This window comes from Ostrinia nubilalis, chromosome 30 (genome assembly GCF_963855985.1).
Source record: "Ostrinia nubilalis chromosome 30, ilOstNubi1.1, whole genome shotgun sequence".
Taxonomy (NCBI): domain Eukaryota; kingdom Metazoa; phylum Arthropoda; class Insecta; order Lepidoptera; family Crambidae; genus Ostrinia; species Ostrinia nubilalis.
Window position 1 is genome coordinate 2,501,012 of NC_087117.1, and position 23,702 is coordinate 2,524,713.

Consider the following 23,702-nt stretch of genomic DNA (forward strand, 5'->3'; position numbering starts at 1 on the left):
AGTGTAGTGGATGTAGGTAGTAACACAATGCCATTATCAGCGAGCAGGGATTTCTGTCTTGCCAACTGCCAGAACAAATTCCCAAGAGCGTCACAATAATAAAAAATGGGGAGACCTACTCCACTCTATTTTGAAGTCTGCAGAAAATCTATACTACAACCCGATCAAGTTACCTGCGCACGGCAGCAGTGACATCACATTAACGCTTTGGTACGGGACGGGGCGAACGCGGGGATATTTTGTGCGAGGGAGTCGCATTCCAGCGAGTTGCGCAGTTAGCTCGATCGGGTTGTAAGTCTTATTCAACGAACATTTAGTACCAGGTTTAAGGACAAATAAATTAACACCATATCTGTGTTGTTAATGAATTAATCTTTATTTGTAAATAACCAAAAATCTACATTGCTTTCTAAATACCACAGATTATACTTACAATAATATACAGTTCACTTAACAATTAATTAAACAGCCTATTTTGTACCAGACTAAATTGAAACGGGGAATAATCTACTACAATGGTAGTTTTTTGAACTGAAATGGTAGTTTTTGAACGAAAATGGTAGTTTTTTGAACGAAAATGGTAGTTTTTTGAACAAAAATGGTAGTTTTTTTAACTGAAATTTGTGAATAGTGGAGGTTTGGTGGCACGTTTGGACGTGTTTAAAGGACCTTTTGCAGGTACTCGTCGAAGAGGTACAGAGACAGGGACAGGTCCTGTCCGTTGGTGATGAACTTCTTGAGGTCGGTGGTGTGGCCGGCTAATTCGCGGATCGTCTTGGCTTGGTCCTCTACAAACTTCTCCTCCATGTATTGGGCGATCTGTGGGAAGAATAGAGTTAGTAGTTTTACCAAGATTTTTTTAAATATATTTTTTAAACATACTGTGCTTAGTGCGAGTTTACACTAAAGATAGCTAGCTATTTAGCGACTGCCTAAAAAGAGATATGAAATGTACGACAGAATTGTAGAAGATACTTTCAATAACTAAAATCTTCATAGATTTTTTGACACACTCGTTAACGACGACGTCCAATGTAAACTCGCACTAAGCACACAGATCTCTTATTTTAGTTATTCGTGCCTATTTTTTATGTATTAAGAGTTTAATAACATGAGTTTTGCGAAGGTCTTGAATGGTTCTAAAAACTTCTTATTATTTTTATGGCCATGGGATATTACGGCCCACAGAATGACCTAAATCTACTTCAGACTTTCGGTTATTGTGACATTCGACATGATGACAGTTAAACTTTCCCCCGGGACAAACTTGGCCTTCACTAGTTGGGCATGGACCTATAAAAAAAGGCGGACGGAACTCGCGCTACAACAAAACTGTGACGCAAAATTTTGGCGTCTGTCTATTGTGTAAGTGAATTTAGGGATGCATGTTAGCCAAAACATTTTACCCATTTATTTTAAGAAAAACATAGATCGGCAGATGTTACTTGGGAATGTTGACAGAATTTGTAAAGGATGAAAGGTGAATGCGTTGAGGTAGTGGGTTATCGGCGGTCAAGCTGTAGATCCTGGCTACACAGGAGTTGGGAACAAGAGGTGTGAATAGTCCCGTTTGAAAATTCCCTTGGCCTTCGTCCAGTAGTGGACGTTTTGCTGAAACGAAGGAAACTTCTAGAAAGCTCACCTCAGCATCATGCAACTTGGGGCTGTTCCTGGTGGCTTCGCGATGGATGAAGAAGGCCACCTCGGCCAGCTGTTTCTGCGAGTCCAAAGCCTTGGCCAGAGACTCGAGCTCGTGAAGCTCAACGGTGTAGTTCCGCTTGTCCACTTTCTTACTGCGTTGGGCGAAGTCCATTGAGTCGCCTGGGAGTTAAAGCATAGAGTTATAAAAGATATAAGTAGAGGCAATATCGTCTGCAAAATATTTGCTGCATTTTTGAAATAATTAATATTAAAGCACACTGCAGCTGCTGCATTAGTCTGTCGTCTAACTTAACTTAAACCATGCAGCGCTAGATCGCTTAGGTACATGGATGTCCAAGTCACACTAAAGTAAGGTGCAGTTCAGTTGCACAAGAGCGACATAATATTATTTTATTTAATAATAATCTGCCCTCACTGGGAATCGAACCCAGGACCTCTGGGTCTGAAGCAGGTTGTCTTACTAGACCACACAGGCGGCTATAGTAATATCATACATTGATTAATAATACCTAATAAGTTACGAGAAAATAGTGAGTTACTATCCGTTCGCTTTAAGTTTGCCGCTGGCGATAATGACGTCACTCGAAGGAAAACGTCTATAACTATATTTAAAATTATTTTTATTTATGAATATTGATAAAAAAAATGTGTATTTGCGTAAAATAAGACACATAATTGCGTTTATTCGCTAACTATAATTGCGTTTAATCGCGGTTGGGGGAGGGGACGCGCATTCCACGGACCGGCAAACTTAGCGCGGACGGGTAGTTAGTAGTGAACAGTGGTATCGGAGGTAATCGTAATAAAAGACTGCGAAAGAGGGTAGACTGATATTATGTCTGCCCACAACATCTCACCCGCCAGTTCCTCTGTTAAGTACTCCATGATCATGGCGCTTGCAACAGTACCGAAATATCGGAGGCACGTATTAAGGTACATGGTAACAATCCCGTCAATAATATTTATCATTTAATTATACCTTATTTATTTATTACGTACACCAACAAAGTCACATACATGCAGTTCATACATTAAATAAATAAATAAATACCTAATCTAAACGATAGAAAATCACTCACCTCTCATAGTAACATGCTTGATCAGATCAATGGTCTTCTCCCACGCATCGTCCGATAATTTCTTGAACAGCTTGCTGAATCCAGCCCTGTTCGTTTGGTAGTTGTTGAAGAATGCAGCAGAAAGAAGGTATTCATATGACCTTTCTAGGTGCAGGTTGGCGTAGCCTTTTAGTTCTGTAGCTACCACGCCATGGCGGTCGTAGTCGCCGTAGACCGCGTTACATTTCGGCAGGGCTGGAAGAGAGTTACATGGATGATATGATTGTGGAATTTGTGGATGGTGTTAGACATAAAACCCTATGATGGTGAATGTAAAGTACTAAGACACGTGCCAGGACGATTAGGCAATTCTAAAGGAAGGAAACGTTATGTGATCTCACTCGATATTATTTTTTTCGAAAAACTGGAACATTGAATTTTCGGATAGATCCAGTTAATTCTGTAACCTATTATATACTTATACCGTTTGAAAGAGCTCGTGAAGCACTTTCGGGGTCAGTAATCAGTTTTTCGATATCTTGTATAGTTTAAAAATAATCGAGTAAGATCACTTATTGGAATTGGAATTTCGGAAGTTCGATTTTTTTTTCAAGTTAGTTACAATTTTCAAAATATATACAAAGTCATGCACGCACTTTATCTCGAAACTTCAATGGGAAGACTGGTCTCCACGACACAGGGAATCCTAGTGTGGAGTCCAGTGATGCTGTTAGTACATACCTACCTACTGTATAAATTGTAATCCGTTTTTATTCTGAATGTAACAGTAACCAGATCATGTACTGTAATATTTTTGGACTAAATAAATATCATTTTCATTTTCATTTTCATTTTCATTGCTTCTACCCTGTATATTTGTGAAATGGTAACAATCGACTAAAACCACAGAATAATAATCTAAAACTAAGAGTTGAGACTGAACTGTTTCAAGATCCTAACTTTTCTTTCTTTTCAAAAATAAAGGAATGTTATTTTTGAGTAAAATCTATTTCGGAACAATTTCACCCAAGTGAATTGATTCGACTAAGGCAGTCCCCTTTCTTTAGCTTGGAATTAATTCATCTGTTCATCAACGTGAATTAATTCCTAAACGACAGAAAATGAGCCCAGGCGCAGACCACCGATTTTTAGTCGGCCGATATTTGAATGAAGAATCAATCGGTGTAATGTGCGCACTTCCATACATGCCCATACTGATCAACTGCCCGACTAAACTATCGGCCGACGAAAAATCGATGGTCTGCGCCTAGGCTAAAAATTCCACTTTCTTCACCCAGGTGAACAAAGTGGAATAATCCTTAGTAGGCATAATTTTACAATCAACATGTTTATTCTGAATATTGGCCCCTGTACACAAAACAACTGTATGAAATGTCATGCGCATATAAACGAGTGTTTGTGAAATATAATACGATATTTGTCACTAAAACAGTTGTTCATTTATCATTTTGCGAATGTTCTGGGAATATGACTAAAGATATACAAGACTAGCGGCCGCCCGCGATTTCGTACGCGTGGATCCCGTTTTACTTTTACCCCCTTAGGAGCTGAATTTTGCAAAATCCCGTCTTAGTGAGCAGCGTTCTAAAAGGAACCCCCATGCAAAATTTGAGACTCCGAGCACTTGTGGTTTCTGAGATTTCGTGATGAGTGAATGAGTCAGTGACCTTTCGCTTTTATTGATAAAGATAATATTTGGGTTCCTAAAGTGACCTCAATAGAACTGTTTGTAGTTTATATGTCTATTGTAAACGGACGGGTTAACAGGTCAAGATAATTTTAATTAACTGCATATCACTGAAAGTATGAGTACCTACAGTCACAACTCACAACAGAATCTATATCTGTCTGTGTCGCTTTCACGCTTAAACCAAACCGATTTTGATGAAATTTGGCATAGAGATAGTTTGAGTCCCGGGACAGAACTTTTGTCTTTTAACTTTTGGAAACAGGGACGCGTGCGATAACGTTTTTCTGTCACAGACAAAATTCCACGCGGGCGAAACCGCGTGCGAAAAGCTAGTAGTATAAATGCGAAATACCATTCATTGATAAGTCACGAAAACTCAGAAACTATAACACATACAAAATTAAAATGTTATAAGGTGTAAACATCCGCTAAGAACGGATTTTACGAAACTCCACCCCAGGGGGTAAAACGGGGACCACGCATACTTGACACATAATTGTACAAAAAAAGAACGTAATCAGTGTGTATTTAATTTTCAGGCAATCTGATGACACGCTACTTATTACGCTTACTTAAGTAAGTAAGCCTATGTTGTAAAAGGCTTATCAAACAGAAATCAGTAAAGTAATAATTGTTTATCAGGGATTAGGAGAAAACCAAAAGAATTACACTATCAATAATGATTTTGTTATATGATAGCGTGGTAAAATAATTGATTACCACAATATGTAAAGATAAAAATATTGTTGCCGGTTAATAAAAAAATACATGAAATGTCATTAGTCTTTCTTTTGTTTATTACATGCATTATGTGAAAGATAGGGATGTCAAAGTCCATGCAACATTGTCTATCTGCCGTATAAATAGGCATCTGCTAAGGAAGTTCTATAATTTTGCAATAAACCTTTTTAGATGAAAAGGGTCCCCATGATACAAATTACTTTTTTGGGCCTCCAACAAATTGTGATATTGGTAGGGCTCGCCAAAGGCACGCTACGCCACTGCTTGTACATATATCACACTTATTTGTGTATTCTGTGGTATGTACCTATTATGTACTTATGTACTCTTTACAGTAGATAGATAATAATATTCCAGAAGCCTCAATCTACGCAAAGTTGAAATAGTTGAGCTTCGTTCTTCAATACGCACCCAGAACAAAAAAATAAGGGAAAGTCGCCTCTAAATTGACTGTTTATACAACAACAAGCCAAAATAGCTTGAAGACGATTGGTAAACATATTGCGCATGCATAATACATAATGTACTACATGCAGTTAGACACATATAGTAGGTACATAATATACTCACAATCGTTTCCAACTGTGGATATTGATAAGATACTTGAGACAATGTTGCTTAGATAAATATTATTATGCATGTTCGTGTTTAGATAAAGCTACTAGATTAGTGTGTTTGTAGGTTTGGAACACAAAAATGAATAATAGAGCAAATATTTAAATTGGTTTATTGAAACCATTAAATAGTAGGTACTTAGAATAGGGTAAACGTTCAGTCTTTGGACACTACCAGTTATTAGACAAACACCCCTTGAACGTCCTTAAAATGAATATTTAAAATGAACATTTCAACTTAACGCCCTTTTATTATGTTTTTTATACAAAACCACCTCGGTTTAAGATGTACTTTTTCATGTCGTTTGTAACACTATTGATTGAACAATAATTGAAGCACGGATTTGGATTGAATATAGCAAATTGAAGGTCACAGCAAACTTATCAACTCTGAAAGGGATCAACACTGTAGGTATCGACTTTCGCGCGCTTTCCATCGGCCTTTCACGCGCTGTCTACCGCGAGATGAGGCGTTTACGTTTCGGAGCGGATCAGTGTGCGTTGCATTATGGAGTTTCATACACAAAAAATACTGACCGCCTCGAGTTGATACGGTTACGATCCCTTTAGAGTGTGATACGTCTTAAATGCTCACCAAGAGTGTTGGAGGCCTGCCCGCAGTCCAGTGACACGTCCTGGTAGCACGAGTCGGCGGCTAGGGCTCCGGTGGCGGCCAGGAGGCACAGGAGGGCTGATGCGATGACCTTCATTGTTCTGTGGATAAATAGTAATAAAATTTGAAAAGTTGTATTTTGTCAGTTTTGCAGTTGGGCTATTCGTTTAGTTGTTGCGGAGATGAAGATGATACGAATGGTTCGACGAGGGTTTGTTGTGATTCTGAATTGATTTTTTTGCCTTGCTCATCTTCTATTACTTGGTGACAAACAAAGGTTTAATAACCTTCATTTGTCATCCGCTTTGCAATGCAGGGAAGTCGAACCTTAATTTCGAACTCCTCCTATGTTCTTCTGATTAATTTCGTTGCGAGTCCAATGACAGTTTAACTTTCCCCCGGGACAAACTTGACCTTCATTGGTTGGGTTTTTATGGCGGTCAAGCTGTAGATCCTGGCTACACAGGAGGGAACGCAGCGGTGGGAACGAGAGGTGGGAATAGTTGCTCATCTTCTAAGTATGTATTTTCATAAAATTAATTCATAAGTAGAAGATAAGCTCGCTCAAGCTGGTAATATCAATTCAGAAAGGCTGTCAGCCTCCATAGACAAAGTGAAATAAGATCATACCCACGCGTGGTTTTTTAATCGCGACATCGCTAACTCATTCATTGAAATTCAATTTCGCAATTGCTTCCTTACGTAGCGAAATAAGTTGCAAACAAAAAAACCCGGGCCTAAGCTTATTCGCTATTCAAACTGCCACTTAATACGAATGCTACTTTGTCTAGGGCACTGTCTCGTAGAGCCCTAAGCCTAGACGCAGACCACTGACTTTTAGTTGGCCGATAGTTAGATCGGGCTGTTAATCAGTATGGAGATGTATGAAAGTGCGCACATTACACTGATTTGGTATCGGCCGATTCTTTATATAATTTAGAATCGGGCCCAACTATCGGCCGACTAAAATTCGGTGGTCTGCGCCTAGGCTAAGTGGGCGCATGAGACCGCTTCAACAAATTGATTTCTATTGTATCTCAATTCGCTGAGGTTATGTAACACCGTGCATCGAACCCGCGACAAGGCTGTTCATCTCTTGAACCCGACCTAATAGGACAACAAAAGATATACGACGCTATTCAAGTAAATATTAGGTAAGACCACCAACTTGCGTTTACCAGATACCAAAACAACACAAAAAAACAACGCTTTTTTTATTCATCACCTATCGCCATAAAAATTGCAAAACAAATTGTTCAATGTTGTTGTTTTTTCAAAATCTCATCATTTTTTCTTAGTGCAATGATAGTCAAATTATAAGATACGTAATTTCGTTCCGAAGTTATAAGCATCGGTGGTTCAGTGGTAGAATGCTCGCCTGCCACGCGGGCGGCCCGGGTTCGATTCCCGGCCGATGCATCTTTTTTCTTTTATTATTTAGTAATTTAGTAAAAACAGACTTGAATCTTGTAATAATGTATTTTTTTGCTTTCTTTATGAAAATAAAGGTGAAACTAATTTGAAACTGAATAATAAATAGTTTTTCTATTGATTGCAATAATCTAGGTATAATGTGAGCTACTGGGAAATACAGTTTTTAATTTATTAGGTAGGTACATTATCTTCAACAAATAAACAATAAATAAGTGCCATTAGAAGCAATTTATCAAATAACTAATTAATTGGTGAAATTCTTGAAAAGAAATAGATCTTTAGGGTAACAAATTACATTCCATGATCTACTTTTCCTACTGTCATAATAATTATTGTTTTTGTGTTACTAATTTAAAAAAAACATCAAGCAAGCACACTGAAAAACAAATGACACTGGTAGGGTAATGCACCTAATTTTGGTAATTTATAAAATGTAATATTAAAGGAAAAACTTTCAAACTTTATGTTAAATATTGTAAAATTAAAATTATATTAAATAAATAGCAAAAAAAAAGCAATGCTGTTTGCTTTATTAAAATGATAACAAAATACAAACAATTTTATTGTGGTAGTTTTTATGAAAAAAAAAATGTTAGAATGTTTTTCCTTAAAAGCTTGGGGTACATTGACAACCTTAAAAAAAAGAACACAAGTTGCTTGCACAGGAAAAAGCAGTATATAATAGTAGTCTTTGGGAAAAAGCGAGTAAGTAAAGAAAAAGGCAATGGGGTAGATGAAAAAAAAATAGAGAATTAAAGCAGTCTAAAAGACAAAGACTTACCAAACTGCGGAGTAAATGGTGAAAATAGAAATATCAACGCGAGATCCGTCAGATCAGAAGTGCAACCTTTACACACACTGGCGCAGAAGGTGGCTCTCCCGACACAATAACTGCGAAGCAATAAATCTGATAAAGCCCCAGGGTACGGGCAAAACTGTGAGTTAATTGCAATTTATCCGTAGAACACGGCACTCGATTTGTATTGACAGCAAATAATAATTCTATTTTGTCACTCGTGAAGTTTGCTGCGTAACTGGTGTTGCTGTGTTTCAGTTAAAATTACCACAAAGCGCAACGGTACAAGGTATTTATGAACTAGTTTTATCATCAAATTGATGTCGCGACTTGATTGCACGATTTTTATGATGCACAATAAGTTTAAATAAATAAATTATGTTATTTTTCTCGAAAGAACGTACCTCTAATAAGTGTAGATTAGTAATGCTGGTATCACTTGTACCCTGCCCCTCTCAATAACAAATCCCTTTGTCCCCACTTCGGCCACAACTTCGGCCTAGTCTGTGACGTCACCTGATATGTCATACAAAGAAAGGTGGAGGTTTTGTGTTTCGAGAAGTTTCCAAACATTTCATAATTTCTTTGTATTTATGCCCTTTTCAGTAATAGTTTAGTTTGAAATCATACTATATGCCCTTTTACAGGTGATCTATACACAAAAATGATCGTTAGAGCCTAGAATTTAGCAAACTTATGAGGAAAAATTCCATCGTCGGCCTTGAAACACAAAACCTCCGAGGTTTTTAGTTCCAAGACGGTATTTTCCGTCCCGCTCGCTCATGTCATTCGGTAGAAACCTCTTGTCAACACGAGATGGTCGTATCGATGCGTAATATAATTTCGTGTAATCAGAGCCATCGGTGCTTATAGTCAGTCCCCTTTGTTACATTTTGTTGTTATACAAGTCGCCTTCTGCACCAGTGTGTGTAAAGGCCTGACTTTCGCGAGTACTCTGCATCTTTTTGCAAAAACTACGTCGTCAAAGTATCTGTGATTTTAATTTTAGAAATAAAAATGAAGACTATCCTGCTTGCTGTCGCTTCTCTCCTGGCGGTGTGCGCCCCTGCATTGGCTACACAATGTAAGTAATTTTTATTATTTTTTTTGTTTTGGAATCACCCTCTTTGACATTCATCGTTGTGTATAGGGTCTAAAAAAGACAACGGGAATATTTTAAATAGTTTCGAAATTCGAATTGTTTTTAAAGTTTAAAAATTTGAACATTTACGTTTTTCACTACAAGATTTTGTCTTGTTTATCTTCTTAATTAAGAGGTTACCTTCCTCCAATTAGGTATCATAACAACGCACTTCCTTTGTTGCCACTTATGTACCTACCTAGTTAGGTCTTATGATTCAAATAAAATGTGTGAAAATAATATTTCAGTAATTTTTTTTAGTACAATAGAGGTGTTAAACAAAAAATAGTAACCAGGTAGGTAGAAAATGTTTTTTTACTGCATTATCATTGACAAAACAGCATGAAGCTAGCTACAGTCTACAGAATGATGATCTCTGTTTATAAAGTAGCTAGTACAGATACCTACTTATACCAGTTTTGGCTATCTTTATTTTTACACTGTTTTTGGTCACATTAAATTTTTAATTAATGAAGCATTATGAGAAATCACAAAATTACGTATTTTCATAGTGCCTCTTTAAATTAATCTCCAGTGTTGACTATTTATGAATTATTTATTGCGAAGGACAGAAGCAAACCAACAAATTATTTAATTAGATTTAAGAAAAAAAACCCGAAAAACAACAACAAAAAAAATCCACTTGGTCGATAGTGTTGTCTACAATCGAATGTTTATTTTTGTTTGTTCGATTTTATGACTTCGATTCTACCAAAAAAAAGGAGTTGCTCTTTGGTCAATGCCATCTCATATAAAAGCTTTTTATTGCAGATGGCGCTTGTGTTGTTGTTTCCTTTTGTTTTGATATACAAAGTTAACACTGGTCAATAGAACGTCTGAAAAAATATCTTAATTTGCGCATGGGGCATATAATACATTCATTTCAGTTGTTTGTGGACTGCTTACAGTCCCAAAAACGTAAATGTTTGCTTCATTTTAGTGACGCTACACGATGGAGGTATACCTCCATGCGCTACACTAATATTGGTCATAACTGCCAATTTAGTAAAACCACAGTAAAACTCTTAAAAAGTAGTTGTTTTGTACCATAGCAGTATGGGCATGCTGCGATACGTAGGAAGTCGAATCAATAGCACTAAATTGATTGTCTGTTCTATTGACTATGTCTGTTGTTATTCGATTCTTTTAATACCATTAATTAATTCTTGTTGCCTTCGTGAAAAAGTATTTATAAACAATTTAACATTTCACCAATAACTTCAAAGCTTTTTTTATTGTAGTTTTTGTTGAATCAGTTGCATTATCTCAATGTATTCAAGCTAAACAGTAGTTAGGAAGACTTAATACAGACTGATAGAGAAAAACCCTGTTATTGACAGAAAGATAAAAAGATGAGTAATCATGAATGCTTTGTCGCAAAATAAGAAATAAATGATGAAAAGAGTGTTTTAGTTCAGAATTTGTGCATATATTTATTACACACACAAAATTATAGACCTATAATTTACCTAAAACATTTTAATTGCCTTGGTAAAATTTAAAAGGTGTTAAGTTAACAGTGATTCTTGTACCTACAACGTAACTTCGCGGCTTCATAAAATGCCTAGAAACACAAATTATAATAAAGTAGGTATCGACTACCTATTTAGTATTTACTGTAGATAAAATCGATGTGTGTTCAAACATGTAATGTGCGGATTTAACACGTGATTCAGAGATAATTAGCTTACAACTGATAATTACATAGATTAATTGCCACCACACTGATTGCGTTTCAAATAAAATATTTAAATGGACTAGTTCAGTGCTTTAATTTGAATGGTTAGATAATAATTTAGATATCACATTATTGAGATTAGATTACCAACTTAATTATTCTAACTTTGTCCTAACAAATAAACTCACGTCAACTGGATTCCGACCAGAAATTCTACAACACGTCAAAAACCTATTATTTTTAAGTTCTGACATCACGAGCGCTCAATCAAAATCAGTTCGTCCGTTTGTTGTTACAATGTTGATAAATTCATAACACACTCAGTTTGCAAGCAAATCAACAGTTTATTTGCCTCATTCTTCATAACTGCTTACTAATTAATGATTAAACACTACTATTATAGGTAGGTACTACACAAAAATTGTTTCGTTGATTTTCTAAGGCAGGAATAATTTATAACAGAAAAGTATTATTCACTTCCTACATAAGTATTGTTCTGCGACAAAGTATCAACATTGACAATCTATCTATACCAAAAGGTTTCGGGGTCAATAATATCCATTGTCTAAGAAAAACGCGTCATTGTATGACTTGTTGTCTTGTTTCGCGTATTGTGAACTTTTGTGGGTAGAATTATTTTCAGTTATTTATAGCTTCAGAGAACAACTAAATACGTTTCAAGGATCTTAGAAACAAAGCTTATTTCGCTTCTTTTATTGTCTTCATATGAACAAAATACTTTTTTAAAATATCTGATAAGGTAAATCTCAGTTAAGATCAACTTTTTAACACCTTAACCTTCAAAATATGTTTATCGTTGTAGGTAGGCAACTATAAAAAGAGATTAAGAAAACATACAAAAACTGTCTGACTAAATAAGTAAATAGGTACAGACGTAAGATTGTTGTCCTAAGAGTTTCTAATCTAATCGTCTGTCATACATTGTATGAAATTGACGTCTAATATCTTTACATGTTGATGACCCATGCACGATAACTCGTACGTGCAACAAGGCATGTTGATAAGACCACTTCTATGTCCTATCTAGGTGCTCTTAAGAAAGTTTAAGTAAGTATCACCTTCAATGATCTCTTTTAAAATGTTTTATTGATAGATTGTAAAAAAAATCGCGCCATCAATAATTATTATTGTCAATGATTTCAAATATTTTATATTTTTATCATTGATAAGATTCCCGACAGCGATGGTGCAGAAATTGATAGAATGTCATGGAATAATAATATAAAATAAAGCATCGAAATCAAATTGATAGTCATAAACATAAATTAGTGGTGATAGAGGAGCTATAAAGTAAATGACAAAAGTATATTGAGGTATTATTATTGCTTCAAATAAATATAAAATAGGAGTCATAAAATACGAGTACCTATCTATCAGTAGCTTATAAGAGGCAATAAATATAAAATTTCTTTTAAAAATAAAGAGAACCAACAACTTGAAGAACAGTAATTTGATAATATCATCATTATTATCATAGCATAGCAATCGGATGGAAGCCTGAATCCTATGGACTTAATAATAACTTACTGAATTTGGCAACAAATTGAACTTTCAGTTGAATATTCCCTTTTGATTTAATATAATCTTTAAATTGTAGTTCCAATTCATTGTCAGTATGTAGGTACGCCCTTTCAGGTCACAAAACCACTTCAGGACAAGTTCTGTTGATTAACAATCTCTTTTACAATTTCCAGGCAGCGTCAACCCCGTGACCATCCCGAAGGAATGGATCACGATGCACCGGCCCTGCCGCGACTCCATGCGCCGCCAGATCCAGATGGAGGTGGCTGCGTCCCTGCAGTACCTTGCCATGGGCGCTCACTTCTCTAAGGATACTGTAAGTATTTTAAAATAACTGTTAATTTTATCCCAACTATATAATATTATAAATGCGAAAGTAACTCTGTCTGTCTGTCTGTCTGTCTGTCTGTTACGCTTTCCCGCTTAAACCTCGCAACCGATTTTGATGAAATTTGGCATAGAGATAGTTTGAGTCCCGGGAAAGAACATAGGATAGTTTTTATCCCGGTTTTTGAAACAGGGACGCGCGCGATAAAGTTTTTCTGTGACAGACAAAATTCCACGCGGGCGAAGCCGCGGGCGGAAAGTTTACAATAAACATAATTTTTTTAAAACTAAGGCAAACTTAACTCTGAACAAAATAAGAATATAAACTTATTTTACTCAAAAATAAAAGTGTGTCCGTGAGGCAAAGAGGCGAGAATGCTGGCTGAGTTAGCCTAACGGCGCAAATATGAGTCACTTTCTAATGACTACATATTTGCGCCTTTTGGTGTCGACGAGACCTTCGGACCTTGGGGACCGAATGCTAAATTACTGTTTCGGACCATTTCCCCTAAATTAATTAAAATTTCGAAAAATCTAAATGCTGGCTCTTTCCTTGCACGAAGGCTTAGTATTGCCATTCAGCGAGGAAATAACATGAAAAAATCGAATTGCCTTAGGCCTAAGGGAATCACACCCACGATCGCTTGCCGGGCGACTGCTCTCACCATCTGAGCTACTTATGCCCGTTTTCACCATCAATCCCTAATTTTTAAGTGACCCCTTTGAAAACAAAATTCCTGTTATGTGTTACCATAGGGGTCACTTAAAAATTAGGGATTGATGGTGAAAACGGGCATTAGACATTGGGTGAACCTGACGAAATTTTTAAGTGTACCAAATAAGCTGTTATAAGGGACTCTTAAAGCTAGTAAATTAGAATCTGCTCGGCTTGATTGGTTGTAGCACAAAACAGAATCCTATTTTGTTGTAGTAGGCTGTAGGGTTTGTTCTAAGTCTGCCTACTACAACCATCTTGTGTAGATTAAGTAGTCTGTCGCCATAAGAACAATAAAATCATTGTTCTTTCAACATTCATTTGGAAGTAAAATTAGTTATGCTAGAATCCCCTGTAGCTGTAAATCCAGTTGAAAAACACCATCTCTACGTTTACTTTTTGCTTACTGCCTTCTCAACAGAGCTATAGCAAACATATTTATGATCTACAGGTCAACCGGCCAGGTTTTGCCAAGCTATTCTTCGACGCCGGCTCAGAAGAGCGTGAGCACGCAATGAAGCTCATCGAGTACATGCTGATGCGAGGAGAGCTCACCTCTGACGTCACCTCACTAATCACCATCAGGGTAGTGTATCACGAGTTAACCAATATTGATCACGCCGGGGTGTCGATATTGTTCTCAAAACTTCATCATCAGTTCGTTTAGGAGGACTGGAGGACAACTCTCTCTAATCTACAAGAAGCAAATGGAGAATTTAGCTTCACAGCCTACACTCCCTACAAATCGAATTCGAATAAATAATACTTCCTAATCAATGGAAGGCATTAAAAATTGTATTAATTTTTCGAATAAAAACTGATTGGTAAAAGATGCGGATTTAAAACGACATACGAGATTGATCACTAGATTACAGCTTAGATTTTTACGTGATACATCTTGATAAATGTAATCATATCGAACTGGATAATCGAAACGGACATGTTTGTTTCATTCAAAAGAAGAGAGTCATGGGGTAGATATGCGATTGGTGTCCCAGTTCTAATAAAGGGTTCAATAATGCCATTGTCATGAATAAAACAAAGCTAAAATCATGACATATGTATTGTCTCATATTGCTATATTCGAATTATTTTCCACGGAGAAAATTGAGATTGTGGCATAATTCTTAAAATAAACAGTTTGGCATGCCAAATACCTTACCAACATTGTCGCAATCTATTTTTATGTTGGAAATTGTAACAACAAGATTAATACGTACAAATATAGGATCAAATGCTAAAAGGCTTTCTGTGCCAACTGAGTGCGTTTAAAAAATGTATGAAAATTTAAGTTTTTGAACGTTTCCCGCTAGGGGCGCTGTACAATCGGTCATACATTAAATGTCATTTTTTGACGCGCTCACTAGTGAGGAGCACGTTTGATGAAAACTCACCACACTCAGCCCTCTGAAAGGCACAAAGGGTAGGCATCGCGATCGTCATCATTCCTAAATTCACCCCTAAACTGTTAAAAGTAAGTAAGTGTAACGCGGGCAAAAGCTAGTTCCTAATAATAATGTCTTCTACAGCCTCCCGAACGCAACCAGTGGGCCAACGGCGTGGAAGCTTTGGAACACGCCGTGAAGATGGAGAGTGACGTCACCAAGAGCATCCGCACCGTCATCCACGCCTGCGAGGACGACAGCGAGTTCAACGACTACCACGTAAGTACCAACCATTATGATCCTTTGTATCTAGGTTATTAGTGCTTTGTTTGTATATTTTTATGAACAAAAGAGGAACGGTGAAAATATGTGCAAGATTGTTGTGCCTATTTTTGTGCGGACTTAAAATAACAAAAGACGATTGATTTGCATAAGTAGTTCAGAAACATAAAACATTACTATGAGGTCTCACAATGCGCATGGACGCACAGGGTGACACATGAACCAATCACAGAGCTCTATTCAATGTTTTCGTTCGATTTGCTGCTTCACTTAGCAAGCATCGTTTGTGAATACAGACGTAATAACGATTTTGAGATTTCTAATTTGTTCATAAACAGAATATACCTTTTTTATGCATAACAAGGCAGTTATTTGACCAAACCTAATGATAAGATTACGTCTAAATAATATTTTTCTTATTTTCGCAGCTTGTCGACTACTTGACTGGCGAGTTCTTGGAAGAACAATACAAGGGCCAGCGCGACCTCGCCGGAAAAGCATCCACCCTCAAGAAGATGCTGGAACGCCACCCATCGCTCGGCGAGTTTATCTTCGACAAGAAACTCCTCGGCATGGACGTCTAAACGCCTGTGCCAGTCACAAAAAAAAAACAAAAAGTCATTTCCAGTACAAAATTCCCGCGTTTTCGACTTTTCAAATTCAGCCATCTTGTCGAAGTTTTTAGGTATGGCGGGATTCATAAAACATTATTTTCACAAAATTTTTCGATGTAGGTGCGTCAGAAATTAGACTTCATGTAACTATAGGTGTACCAGAATCTCATGGCAAATGGGGAAAATAAACTTTGTTGAGTGCAATACTGGGGAAATTGGATTAAACGATCTTGATACTGTTTAATTTTTATTTATGACTAATATTAATGAACATGAAGTACGAATGCCTACCTATACATTTTAGGTATGTGTATGTATGAAGAATGTTGTTATACATTGGGTTTTTAACATAGGAACATGTCTTGAAAAATAAGTAAACCGTTATTACTGTAAATAATTTTATTAAGTATCATACTTATAACTTATCACTTCATTCAGAACTAGAAAACGATTCTAAGAACTCCACTTGCATTTCTTGTTCTTCAAATAGATGATCAAGTTAAAGAGGTATTAATATAATATAAATCGCTTTTTCAGCATTTCAATTACTCAAACTTGCTTGATGAAATCTTTTTCAATTTTCTTTACATGGTCATAACATTTTCACCATTCCTCTGCACCAATGCATGAAATACACCTGAAACCCCCGATAAAGCAGCTATTAGGTAAGAATAATATAAAAATAAACATAACCCTCCTTCTGACGCAGTTAGGTAATAAACTAAATGTAGGTAAGTATCAAAACATTTCACTCCAACTTACTGTCAACTCAACGACGCGCTTTAAAATCAAAGATTGACTTTGATTATGCCTTATTTTACAATACACTTTGAAAACAATATGACTTGCTTGAGTTTTTTCGTCTTTTTCACAAAAATAATAAATAGACATGAAGAGATTACAAAATTTCTGCAGCGACTGACAGATCTCTTGATTTACTTTGACAGGTGACAATAAAGCCATAGACAATGGCCATATGAAAAACACACTTTTCCAATATTTTTGTTTGCCATGAGATTCTGGTACACCTATAGTATTGTACAAAAGTAGTGTAAGAATTTAAACGATATACTCCACTAAGCCATTCAGGTATAAAGTCAATTTAGAGTTTTATGATACCCATGTGATACATTAAATTAAAAACCTTGTAATTTCCAACATTATTTTATTTTATACTTTGCGTTCCAAAATTGTAATCATTGTTTATTGTTTTTCTTAGAAATAAAGTTTAACCATCCGATGAAAATCTTTTATTCCTTCTCAAAATATTTACAAGCCTACCAATTTATTTCGATACTGATTTTTTACAACAAAGTTTATTTAATTGTAATAAATCCATGGTTCGTCTTTAGCGTGAAAACCAGTAGCGACATCTATAATATTTTTCTTTCCTCATAATATTGTACTTACTTATCGTGTCTTCGATTAAGATTTACATAATTGAGTTGTTCATCACTAGCTGTCAATGTCCGTTGGGATCATTAGGATGTCATTTTGTAGGGTTCCTTTAAGTACCTCCATGGGTTCCGTGCCCTAAGGCACAGAGCAGACAGCAGAGCACGTAACAATAATACCCAAAGGCTAAAAAGGGGACCTGTCAGTCACCACCAGGCTGTATGGCTGTATCTCATGAACCGTGAAAGCTAGATAGTACACAGAACTAAGTAATTTTCACATTATAAAGTATTACTGTTGTCGCTTTAACAACCAATACTAAAAATAGAATGAAGTAAATATTTAAAAGGGGCTCCCATAATATTGGTCCAGCAGGATCCAGTAGTTTATGGAATTCAAAATTATGTATACTTAGTTTTAAAGAAGTCTGTAAACAAAGACTTGCCAAACTGCGGAGTAAATGGTGAAAATAGATTAATATTAACGCCAGGGCCAGATCAGAAGTTATTCCTTTACACACTGGCGCAGAAGTTGCCTCTCACGACACAATATGAAGCCCCAGACACGGGCTACAAAATTTTAGTTAAAATGACATAATTCTAATAGGTGTAGATTAGTAATGCTGGTATCACTTGTTGTACCTTGCCCTTCTCTTTAAATCGCACTTCATGGTTTGTATACTAAAATGGTCATTAGAACATAAATTCTATGCACTCTAATGACAGAGTTAACAGAAAAAATCCATCGTTGGCTTTGAAACACAAATCCTCAGAGGTTTTTGGTTCCAAGCCTGTATTTACCGTCTCGCTCGCTGATATTATTCGGCTCTTGTCAACACGAGATAGTGGTATCGATGCATAATTTAATAATTGCCATTTAAAATCACAGCCATTGGTGCTTACAGTCAGTGCCCTTTGTTATTTTGGTTGATACAAGTCGCCTTCTGCACCAGTGTGTGTAAAGGCCTGGCTTTCGCGAGTACTCTGGATTTTTTTTCAAAATCTACTCTTACCTCGTTGTATCTGTGATTATTTAGAAATAAATATGACGACTTTCGTGCTTGCTGTCGCTTCTTTCCTGGCGGTGTGCGCCCCAGCATTGGCTACACAATGTAAGTTTATTTTTTATTATTTGTGTGTATACGGCCTAAGGCCTTTGATGCTACCTCTTGCTCTAAGGCAGTTCCTATTTTACAATAATAATATTCTATAATTCATAATAAACCTTGACCGCGATTCTTCACGACTAAATTTAGCAATTCAAAATGCCTAGAAACACAAAATTAATAAAGTAGGTGTACTTAATTAGATAACTATAGCCTGACCAGGAACATAAAAACCCTGGCATAGAGGCGCGTCAATTGCATTTGATAGTGCAACACTGAGTACAGTCGTACCTGTGTTAAATTAATAGGCTCACTTTATGTATCAGGATTCAGGATTACGGGCTAATTTGATATTTTCATAAATTAACGAAAAAATATTATTATAGGTAACCTGATTTAAATAAATTAAATAAAACCATCAATCGAGCTAGTAGATTTATTTTATTATTCATCAATAATCAAATTCAGAACTTGAATATTCAACTGCAATGTCTGCTCATGAACGCTTCAAACTCGGTACTTCTTTCCCAATCCCATAAAATTCAACACTTAGAAAGTGACAAAATTTTTAAAATAGGTAGTTGAAACAAACCACAGCTAATTTTCATAGTGGACTGTACTATACGATAAACATGTCAGTCAATTTGACAACCTTTGTCGGAAACATTATTCAATGAAAATATTGTCCGAACCCTTAGTATTTCTCTTCGAAAAATACTTTAACACATTGTGAACCACTTTTCTTTCACGACTATAAAAAGATTTTAGCAATTTAATTCACAAAATCAATTGCGCACATTTAAAATAAAGTTTGTTTACACTTTGACAGCAATAGACTGACATGCAAGGTGACATGTCAATGAAGTTTTCAGTTACTGTTGCCATTAAAAGAAATTAGTACCATTAGTTTTCCGCAACATGGCGAGGGTTTTTATGTTCCTGGTCAGGCTATAACTGTATCAATGTGTTTAAACACCTATTTATCAATGTAATGCGGATTTAACGCGTGATTTACAGTATAATTACACAGTCATAGATTAATAGCATAGCCACGACTCTGATTGTGTTTTTAATATAGTCTACTGATATGAAATTTGAGTGGACTAGTTCCGTTTTTTGATAGGTATTTGAGTTGGGTTCGATCGCCGCGCTCGGCCTTGTGGTGAGCCCACTCGTACGTAACACAGTCATGATGCATAATAATATTTAGCTTACCACAAGGGTTTAACGGTATTATTTAGTGACATTGTCCAAGCAAACCACTGGATTATTATTATAATTATCCCGAATGGGATAACACAACATAAAACTTTTTGACTAAAAAGTATTGATACAACAACACAACTAGCAGCTGGTTACTAAGATCTATGTAAGACCACTTATGTACCTGGAATTAGGCAAATAAAGAAATTTTATTTGATTTGATCTGCATTAGCATGCCGTTTACAACTTGCAGGCAGCGAGGATCCGGTGAGCATCCCGAAGGAATGGGTCACGATGCAGAAAAACTGCACCGACTCTATGCGTCAGCAGATCCAGATGGAGGTGGCTGCGTCGGTGCAGTACCTCGCTATGGGCGCTCACTTCTCTCAGGACACTGTAAGTACCTGTTTGGCACCTTGGTCGTTTCTAGTACCCAAGGCGCCCACCACTATGCGGCAGAGCTTAGGGAACACGCCAGGTTTTTAATGGGTTCGAGACCCACTTATCTTGCCGTCTCCCATCGGTAGGTATGGATAATAGGTCATTTTCCTGGGTATAAAAAGAAGTACCTACTGTTTCTATAGGAAAACCTAACTTCTTTTATAGATAAACTAACTCAAAAAGATGACTGTCATAAGAGAAGGAGCGATGTAGATCCTCATTCATCAGCAGCCCATCACAACTAGAGCGCAGAAAAAGACTAATTCACTGACCAATTACCTCAAAAAGGTGGCAGGAAGGCGTTGGATGCAGGCCGCTATAACCGGTTTTTGTGGAGATCATTGGGAGAGGCCAATGTTCAGCAGTGAACTTCCTTTAACTGAAATTATCATGATGATAAGGATGAATAAATTAAAACAGGTCAACAGCGAACAGAATTTATACATCTTTAATTGTTATTTACAGGTCAACCGGCCAGGTTTCGCCAAACTATTCTTCGACGCCGGCTCAGAAGAGCGCGAGCACGCCTTGAAGCTCATTGAGTACATGCTCATGCGAGGAGAACTCACCTCTGACGTCACTTCACTCATCACCGTCAGGGTAAGTAACTGGTCTATTAATTAACTAGCTGACCCGGCGAACTTCGAACAGCCTGTGTTCAACAGAATTCTAATTTGTGATAGAACTTTTCAAATCGGTTCAGTCCCAGTCTATTCAATACTAAACAAACAAACAGTGTTTAACCTAATAATTATATTAGAGTAGGTAGATTTTCCGAAAATTTACCTTATGAAGAGGGATCAAGCGCATGTCGTCAGAAAAGCAAGTGGTCAAATAGATACGTGCCTATTTACTTAGTTAAAATTCGCAATTTCCAGATTCGCAGCTTAATAATAATTATGATTTTTACAGCATCCCGAACGCAACCACTGGGCCAACGGCGTGGAGGCTTTGGAACACGCCTTGAAGATGGAGCATACCGTCACCGACAGCATCCGAAAAGTCATCCACGCTTGCGAGAGCGACAGCGAGTTCAACGATTACCACGTAAGTGCAGCTGGTACTTCGTATGGGCCATTTTTTGCTTGTATTTTTGTCTGAACATAACATAATTGGTCCCTAATCGTGATTTTTGTGTCTTTCTTCTTGCGGTCAAATACCTGCCTTGTCTAGCACAAAAAAAAATGAAACGTAAGTACTTCTAACTTATTGTTTTCTTATTTTTCAGCTAGTTGACTACTTGACCGCTGATTTCTTGGAGGAACAATACAAGGGCCAGCGTGACCTCGCTGGAAAAGCATCTACCCTGAAGAAGATGCTGGAACGCCACCCATCGCTCGGCGAGTTCATCTTCGACAAGAAACTCCTTGGCATGGACATTTAAAACGCCTGTGTTAGTAATAAAAAAAACAAATTTCATTAGGAAATTCCCGCGTTTTCCATTTGAAATACATCAGAAACTATGTTGTACCTACTAAAGTAGTATAAATTAAATATTATTAAACTCCACTATAAGGTTCAGTTGAAACAGTGTTGTTCCTGACAAATTTAGGGTTGCCGTATTCTAATTCCAAAATTGCCGTATTTTTAAGGAAAACTAAAAAAAATTGCCGTATTGTACAAAATGTTTAGTTGGAAGGTTTAAATTAAAAAAAATACAAGTGATGTATTATGTACTATGCGTGTACTACTTTTAAACTTACTTATTTTATTCGTCACTTAAAGGTTTTGAATAGTTTAGTCCTAGAACCTACCCGAATAAAAGTGAAGAATCTACCAAAATGAGGAACTAACGATTTTAGACATTAACATCTCGGAGATAAGGTTGCATTTGGTTAAATTCTGTTGACGTTTCTTTTATATGGTTCACAAGTTGGTGTGTTCCATTAAATGAAATATATTTTTGATTACTAAAACTCATGAAAAACTCATAAAACTCAACCTTAATCAATTGCCGTATATTTTGATACGGTAATGGAAGAGCTGCCGTATACCGTATTTATGGTGCCTAGGATGCCTAAATGCCGTATATTACGGCAATTGCCGTATCAAGAACAACACTGAGTTGAAAGTCTATTAGTTTCAAAATACTAGCCAAACCTTGTAATTTCCAACATTACATTTTTATACTTTGTGTTAAAAAATGGTTATTATTATTTATTAAAAATAAAGTTTAACCATCCAATGAAAGTGTTTTGTTCTTTTAGATAATTTCTTGTATTATAATAAGTAGTTGAGGTGTTTATTCCGATAACTACTGTAATATCAAAGTCCGGGCAACAGCTTGACTCCGCAAACCGCGAAAGCGGCGAAAATTGTTTATTTTTGGCGCGAAAACCAGTAGCGACATCTATATTTTTCTTTCACTTTACTGATTTTCTTCGATTTAGATTTATTATTGTTACATCACTAGCTGAAGGCCATAGACTAGTCATTTTTTCTTTTTTTTTTACACACGTCAATCGATTTGTCAATGTCAGTTGGGATGTCATTTTTTCATCCATGACAGGGTACGGAAACTTCCACACTACGATCAAACTTGCTTCCAAACAGCGACTTCAGTCGATAAATTCCAATACTTTTTTTTTTTCTTTCTCCCCCCCCCTCCATGTCCTTGCCATGATCACAAATTATTGTGTTCCTACTAAATTTCTTCTAAATCGGTTCAACGATTCTTGAAATAACACCATTTTATAAAATAATTGGTCACATCATCATAAGGTGATCAATTTTACGATTGGCCACGATATAAATGCATATTAGTGTTAAATATGATTTATTACTTATTAATCAATAAACTTAAATGAGAAAAATTCAATAAAAATAAAGAAAAGATACCAATTGAAATAATTATAAAATTATTTGTTTTCACCCGGTGTAAACACCCACGGGTGGAATGAAACGGGTTTTTATTGGGTTTTTACCCTCATGTGGGTTTTTACCCGGGTGGAAACCCATCTCTAAAATCGCAATAGATATGATGCCAATCGCCCCAGTGTTCGTCTACGATCTGATTGAACTTAATGTTAGCATTGTAGTCATCCTTATGTATGTCTAGGTTGAAATGAATTGTCGGAGTAAGAATAAGGGATTCAAAATTTACAGAAAATATCGGAAGAACGGAGGTTCTGTGGACTGGGGCTTGGATTGATATAAATTTACGAAAACTAATAATCACACAAGGAGGAGATTTACGTGACCAATAAGAGGAAGTATCAATTAAATCATTAAGTCTGTTGAGTTTG

The 23,702-nt window shown here is 36.5% G+C and overlaps 3 protein-coding genes, 1 long non-coding RNA gene and 1 other non-coding gene across 7 annotated transcripts; 3 read left to right on the top strand and 2 right to left on the bottom strand.

Moving 5' to 3' along the window:
* Positions 1-353: 353 nt before the first annotated feature.
* LOC135086001 (ferritin light chain) lies at positions 354-8,706 on the bottom strand. The gene is made up of 5 exons (XM_063980782.1): positions 8,615-8,706; positions 6,382-6,500; positions 2,742-2,975; positions 1,643-1,821; positions 354-819 (listed from the first exon to the last, which is right to left on the bottom strand). The coding sequence occupies exons 2-5, from the start codon at positions 6,494-6,496 to the stop codon at positions 661-663; spliced, it is 687 nt and encodes a 228-aa protein (XP_063836852.1). The 5' UTR covers positions 6,497-6,500; positions 8,615-8,706; the 3' UTR covers positions 354-660.
* On the top strand, positions 7,748-7,818 carry Trnag-gcc (transfer RNA glycine (anticodon GCC)). Its single transcript has one exon. It is a non-coding gene; the product is annotated as a tRNA-Gly (tRNA).
* A 120-nt stretch (positions 8,707-8,826) lies between the features above and the next one.
* LOC135086002 (ferritin heavy chain-like) lies at positions 8,827-16,404 on the top strand. Of its 3 annotated transcripts, none has more exons than XM_063980784.1 (6): positions 8,827-8,918; positions 9,639-9,713; positions 13,164-13,306; positions 14,484-14,618; positions 15,562-15,696; positions 16,128-16,404. In XM_063980784.1, exons 2-6 carry the CDS (start codon positions 9,647-9,649, stop codon positions 16,281-16,283), a joined length of 636 nt encoding a protein of 211 aa, XP_063836854.1. In that variant the 5' UTR covers positions 8,827-8,918; positions 9,639-9,646; the 3' UTR covers positions 16,284-16,404. The 3 variants fall into 3 exon arrangements, with proteins under 3 accessions (XP_063836854.1, XP_063836853.1, XP_063836855.1); XM_063980785.1 differs by lacking the exon at positions 8,827-8,918 and adding an exon at positions 9,451-9,501; XM_063980783.1 differs by lacking the exon at positions 8,827-8,918 and having other exon boundaries at positions 9,415-9,713.
* Positions 16,216-17,603, bottom strand: LOC135086003 (uncharacterized). The gene is made up of 2 exons (XR_010260256.1): positions 17,076-17,603; positions 16,216-16,950 (listed from the first exon to the last, which is right to left on the bottom strand). It is a non-coding gene; the product is annotated as an uncharacterized LOC135086003 (long non-coding RNA).
* A 935-nt stretch (positions 17,604-18,538) lies between these two features.
* Positions 18,539-22,647, top strand: LOC135086122 (ferritin heavy chain-like). Its single transcript, XM_063980926.1, has 5 exons — positions 18,539-18,819; positions 20,270-20,412; positions 20,923-21,057; positions 21,370-21,504; positions 21,686-22,647. The coding sequence occupies exons 1-5, from the start codon at positions 18,753-18,755 to the stop codon at positions 21,839-21,841; spliced, it is 636 nt and encodes a 211-aa protein (XP_063836996.1). The 5' UTR covers positions 18,539-18,752; the 3' UTR covers positions 21,842-22,647.
* Positions 22,648-23,702: the final 1,055 nt, after the last annotated feature.

Excerpts from the sequence above, each read along its gene's own strand:
- LOC135086122 (XM_063980926.1), top strand. The coding sequence starts at position 18,753 with ATGACGACTTTCGTGCTTGCTGTCGCTTCTTTCCTGGCGGTGTGCGCC. Across the intron at positions 18,820-20,269 it reads CCCAGCATTGGCTACACAAT|GCAGCGAGGATCCGGTGAGC; the intron begins GTAAGTTTATTT and ends TACAACTTGCAG. Across the intron at positions 21,058-21,369 it reads CTTCACTCATCACCGTCAGG|CATCCCGAACGCAACCACTG; the intron begins GTAAGTAACTGG and ends TGATTTTTACAG.
- LOC135086001 (XM_063980782.1), bottom strand. The coding sequence starts at position 6,496 with ATGAAGGTCATCGCATCAGCCCTCCTGTGCCTCCTGGCCGCCACCGGA. Across the intron at positions 1,822-2,741 it reads CAAGCATGTTACTATGAGAG|GCGACTCAATGGACTTCGCC; the intron begins GTGAGTGATTTT and ends TTTAACTCCCAG. Across the intron at positions 820-1,642 it reads CCAAGTTGCATGATGCTGAG|ATCGCCCAATACATGGAGGA; the intron begins GTGAGCTTTCTA and ends TTCTTCCCACAG.
- LOC135086002 (XM_063980784.1), top strand. The coding sequence starts at position 9,647 with ATGAAGACTATCCTGCTTGCTGTCGCTTCTCTCCTGGCGGTGTGCGCC. Across the intron at positions 13,307-14,483 it reads CTCACTTCTCTAAGGATACT|GTCAACCGGCCAGGTTTTGC; the intron begins GTAAGTATTTTA and ends TATGATCTACAG. Across the intron at positions 14,619-15,561 it reads CCTCACTAATCACCATCAGG|CCTCCCGAACGCAACCAGTG; the intron begins GTAGTGTATCAC and ends TGTCTTCTACAG.